The sequence below is a fragment of the Asparagus officinalis genome, chromosome 4, assembly GCF_001876935.1.
Source record: "Asparagus officinalis chromosome 4, Aspof.V1, whole genome shotgun sequence".
Taxonomy (NCBI): Eukaryota; Viridiplantae; Streptophyta; class Magnoliopsida; order Asparagales; family Asparagaceae; genus Asparagus; species Asparagus officinalis.
In genome coordinates this window covers 77,462,669-77,467,065 of record NC_033797.1, presented here as the reverse complement: position 1 = coordinate 77,467,065, position 4,397 = coordinate 77,462,669, and the positions used below count along the sequence as shown (strand labels likewise).

At 40.3% G+C, this 4,397-nt stretch overlaps 1 protein-coding gene across 1 annotated transcript in view; it reads right to left on the bottom strand.

The window, feature by feature from the left end:
- LOC109838962 (PGR5-like protein 1B, chloroplastic) overlaps positions 1–3,242 on the bottom strand; it is a 12,863-nt gene extending 9,621 nt beyond the window's left edge. The window contains exons 1-5 of the mRNA XM_020407394.1: positions 3,086–3,242; positions 2,731–2,979; positions 1,934–2,052; positions 1,753–1,849; positions 1,559–1,659 (exon numbers count right to left, since the gene is read on the bottom strand). Coding sequence (XP_020262983.1) covers positions 1,559–1,659; positions 1,753–1,849; positions 1,934–2,052; positions 2,731–2,979; positions 3,086–3,242 — 723 coding nt within the window. The remainder of the gene's footprint in view (positions 1–1,558; positions 1,660–1,752; positions 1,850–1,933; positions 2,053–2,730; positions 2,980–3,085) is intronic.

The following is a 4,397-nucleotide window of genomic DNA, read 5'->3' as shown; positions in this document are numbered from 1 at the left end:
GAGAGAAATTTCAATTAAACTTACATATGCATCTCAGAGCTAAATGATGTGAGGTTATCAGGTCAATATTCTACCAACATATTGACATAATGCTGCGTACTACCATTCCATATGAACCAGAAACTTGAGTATATGTACATACAGCTAAAAGACCACTGCACACAACTAACAAGTATAAAACCCATCAACTTTCTGTTAAAAGTATCACTGAATTCATGTAATGGCATGCACAGCCAACAAAACATATATTCCATCACGTTGAAAACTGTGCAGTTAATAACTAGCTTCGCAAATGAAAAAGGAATTATTGACATAAAAGTAGTTTCAAGGGTAAGTTGTTCATCTGAATAAGGAAAATAGGTATCGCACGATACATTATGGCTAAGCTTAGACAGCATAAACAAAATTACCGACTATCATCGCTGGAAACCATTGAACTGTGGTCTCGTAAAGAAATCTAAATTATTTATACTTGACAGAAAACTAACCACAAAGTCTCTAGCTTATAAATAGTCAAACAGACACAGAGATAGAAGAAGGATGCTAACAGAAAAATAGGGTGGAAACAAGTGCAGTAGAATAGCTTCAACACAAGAACCCAAAAGGAAACTACTAAGGGTCATAAGAGCTACAAAGAAAAATACTGAATATTTTTTAACTGGAATTGAATAATTAATTGACTGTTGTCGAAGGTAGAAGAAAGAGGTGGAGAGATGGAAACAAACCAAATAATTAACAATTATTTCTTTATTTGTTTGCTTAACGATTCCGTTATATTCGATTTGGTAGTTCATTTAACTATAAACAAATAGTTTTTAGTATTCGGATCATAAATGAATAGAATTTTTAACCAGATGTATATTCAATTCGTTTGATTATCATATATTTGTTTAGAGCCTTGTCCCTTATAATTTGTATTTATTCACGCATGATGTTATGTTTTAAACCCATTTACACTTTATAATTTAAGTTTATACTAATTTTGACAAGCTTAAAGACCCATATGACAGTTTTTAAACCAAAATTTTTTAACCAAATTAAAATACACTTTTCATTACATAGTTTAACATTCATAAACTACATATTATTAATTGAATAAATAATATTTGATGAATATTCGTGAATATCTTAAAAGTATTGCATTCGAATTCGAATTGAAAAGATTTCAGAGTAATATTCAAATTTGAAAACATTAAACGGATACAAATACAAACACCATGGTATTTGATTTGATTCAGATTCCTCCAGTGCATGTATAAGAAAAACTAATAGATAATGACCCGTCGTTCTAAGATACAGGAGCTAAAAAATGCTTTAATTGGTCCCGTTAGAACTATGTTTAGAATGCCAGAGATTGGTAATAGGTGTGACAGTGGTAAAGTCGATATTAGAACTGGTTTCTGTTTCCATGACTCTGACAAAGTCGATATTAGAAACGGATACCAATTAAAAAGTGTAGTTGTCTTTCATATCATAATAAGACATAAATTTGATTGCATTAAGAACAGTTACTGTTTTATGTCCAATCCTGGAACAGCACAAAGTCCAAAGAGCAAACCTTTAGTCTCAACTTCAATTTGTCAAATTCTTCATCCGTCAGTATTGGTTTTCCAGAAGCAAAAGCCATTGAAGCTTCCAAAAATTTTTGTTCATCAGAACCTGATAGACATTTGAACAAAGGAAATCCAATGTTGTTAAACTCTTCTCATACAATGACTTCTATAAGCTCCTAAAAATAGAGATAAAGCATACTTAGCATGACCACGCTGCTTCCTTCCCACATTAGTTCTTCCTTAAGGTTGTCAAACTCTTCATTTGACATGATTGCCTGGCCATCGTAATAGAACGACTGGTTGCACAAAAAAGACAGTGGTGGTCAATGCTAAATCTTATAATTCTAATTACTGCATAATGGCAAATCCAGAAATAAAACCTGTAGTGCTTGCAGAAATTCTTGTTCCATTTCTCCTATTGTCCTCTTCTCTGCTTTCTTGTCAATACTACAATATGGCAAGATTTTGCTGTCAACTACTCCACCTTCCTCAACCTGATCTGCAATATAACTTTAACGTCAGTAAGAGTAGCAATTGACACTAATGCCCACAAAACGTCATATCAGGTCTTCTATCCTCATTTTAATACCTTCAAGATATGTGAATATGTTGAAAGTAACTATCATACACATAAGGGATACCTGAAGTTATTTCCAATTAGATATAATCATCACCATGAACAAGTTCTTATTGTTTATGCTCTTACATATAAGCTACAATTGGCGGCCAAATAACTATCATAGTCCATAAGCAAGGAACGCAAGCTAAAAAGACCATTCTCACAACATCTGCGACGGTCAAGAAGAAGAGAAATTTTATTGGTGACCAGATGAAAATTTCGGTATTGGGTCTGTCAGTCATAAATTTTTCTACAGTTCAACTATCTGCCTTATTTTAACTAGCAAGAAACATGTTTCTAGACAATGAACTTAACAAAGCGGGGAGCTCGCCAAAATTGAGCGGGCTAACGGAGAAAACTAACACCACATCAGCTCAATTGGATAATCTTAGAGGTTTGCCGGATTGGTCAGCATTTTCCATCAAGTTACACAGTTTGATCTACGGTGTTTGTTTCGGTGCTGAGAAAGATTTAAGCTTTCGATATCTCAAGGAATTCAAATTTTGGCAGTTCAAGCTACAGATGTAATCTGCTTGCTGCTGGGGCAATGTAACTGACCTTGCTGCTCAGTGGCCTTAGGGCGAAGAATGAGGACCTTGCACGGCCGCTTCCTGACGCTGGGATGAGACAACGGATGAGATCGCCGAAGGCCGATAGATGAACGGCGATGTTCCTCGGCCGAGAGGGCGGAGGAGGAGCGAGGCGTGGGGAGGCGAGAGCTGCGACGACCGCGCGCGAGAATTCCCGAGGGCCATGGCGGGTTCCTGCTGGCTGTTGGCTGCTGATGGCAGTGGGTTTTTTTTTTTTCTGTTGGAGGAAAATTGGGCAGTGTTGGAGATGAGTTTGGGGCATCTCACATGCCGGGGCTTGGTCGGGAGAGATATAGGAGGGGCGACAGATTGTGGGCGCGGACGGAATGCAGAGATCAGGAAATCTTTTCCCCACCGCCGCTCGTCCTGTTGCTCTCCAGGGCTTCGCACCACAGCTTTGGCGCTGTTGTGGCGCCCGCTTATCGGTCTGCCTGCCCGTCCTGCACTGGCTCGGGTTTGCTGCGCTTTCGCTGCCCGCATTAGAGCAAGTGCATCAAGCTCCGAAGGCTCCTCTCAGCATTTTTGAATAAAACAATTAAAAAAAAATAAGCGCTTGGGGTGTGCCCTCCTTCATTTTATGGAGCTGCCAACAAGCTTCCTAGTTAGGAGCTCCGCAACCATATCAACAAAAAAACCCCTGTTCTATTTTAATTTTGCACTCCAACGGCATGAATTTTCATTTTTCAACTCAAAGGTCATTTTTCAACTCTTTAGGCTGCATTTATTCACTCAACGGCATTTTATTTATTTATTTCATTTAAGTAAAATCTTTTATTTCATTTCAACTGAAGCTCATTTTTCACGCCTCTTATCTCCGCCAAACTCAAACCCACTCCTCTTCATCTCCCCAAACTTTGGCCATTTGGAACCACTTCTTAATTTCTTCAACTTTCGAGCAGATCGCAAACCCCACACCCCTTTCTGTCAAATCGCTGCCCTGCGACAGACCCAACCCTACCCCTTCGACAGACCCAACCGACAACCCCAAATCCCGCGCTCCGATCGACGGAGGCGAGCGGCATCGGCTTGTGGAGGCCAGTCGTTCGAACTCTTTCGCCCACCATCAATCTCCATTCCGAACGCCACCCAGTCTCGCAACACCGCCGCGCCACCGTCATTCCTGCTTCCGAATCGAAGCCGGCACTCTCAAGCGCAAAACCCACATCAATCCGTCGAAGTTTGAGGGGGTTTTTGTAAAATTTCCCGCAGTTGGGAGCTCCCCAAGCGCGTCGCACAAATTTGGTGGAGGCGCTTGGAGCTCCGCAGCTGAGGCAGGCCACGTCAGCGCTTGGGAGGTCCTTGGGAGCGCTTCGGAGGCGGTTGGAGGGCGTTAAGCTGGGAGCTTGGGCCACGTCCGGAGCCTGAGAGCGGAGCTGGGAGCTTGCCCTGGCCCATGCTCTTAGGACGAAGGCGAATAAAGCTGTGGGCCTGGCGGCTTAGTTCTCCGGTTATCGATTTTTGCTAATGCTCGTTCTAGAATATAGGCACTTGGCAAAACTGCTGTATCCTATAATTATTATGTAGCGATTTAAAAGAAAGTAATTTTCTAAAATAAACTCATTCTCGATTTTATTCTCAAATTTGAGCGTCTTATTACAAATTTTATTATAAAAATCGATTTCATTTTCTCAGTCA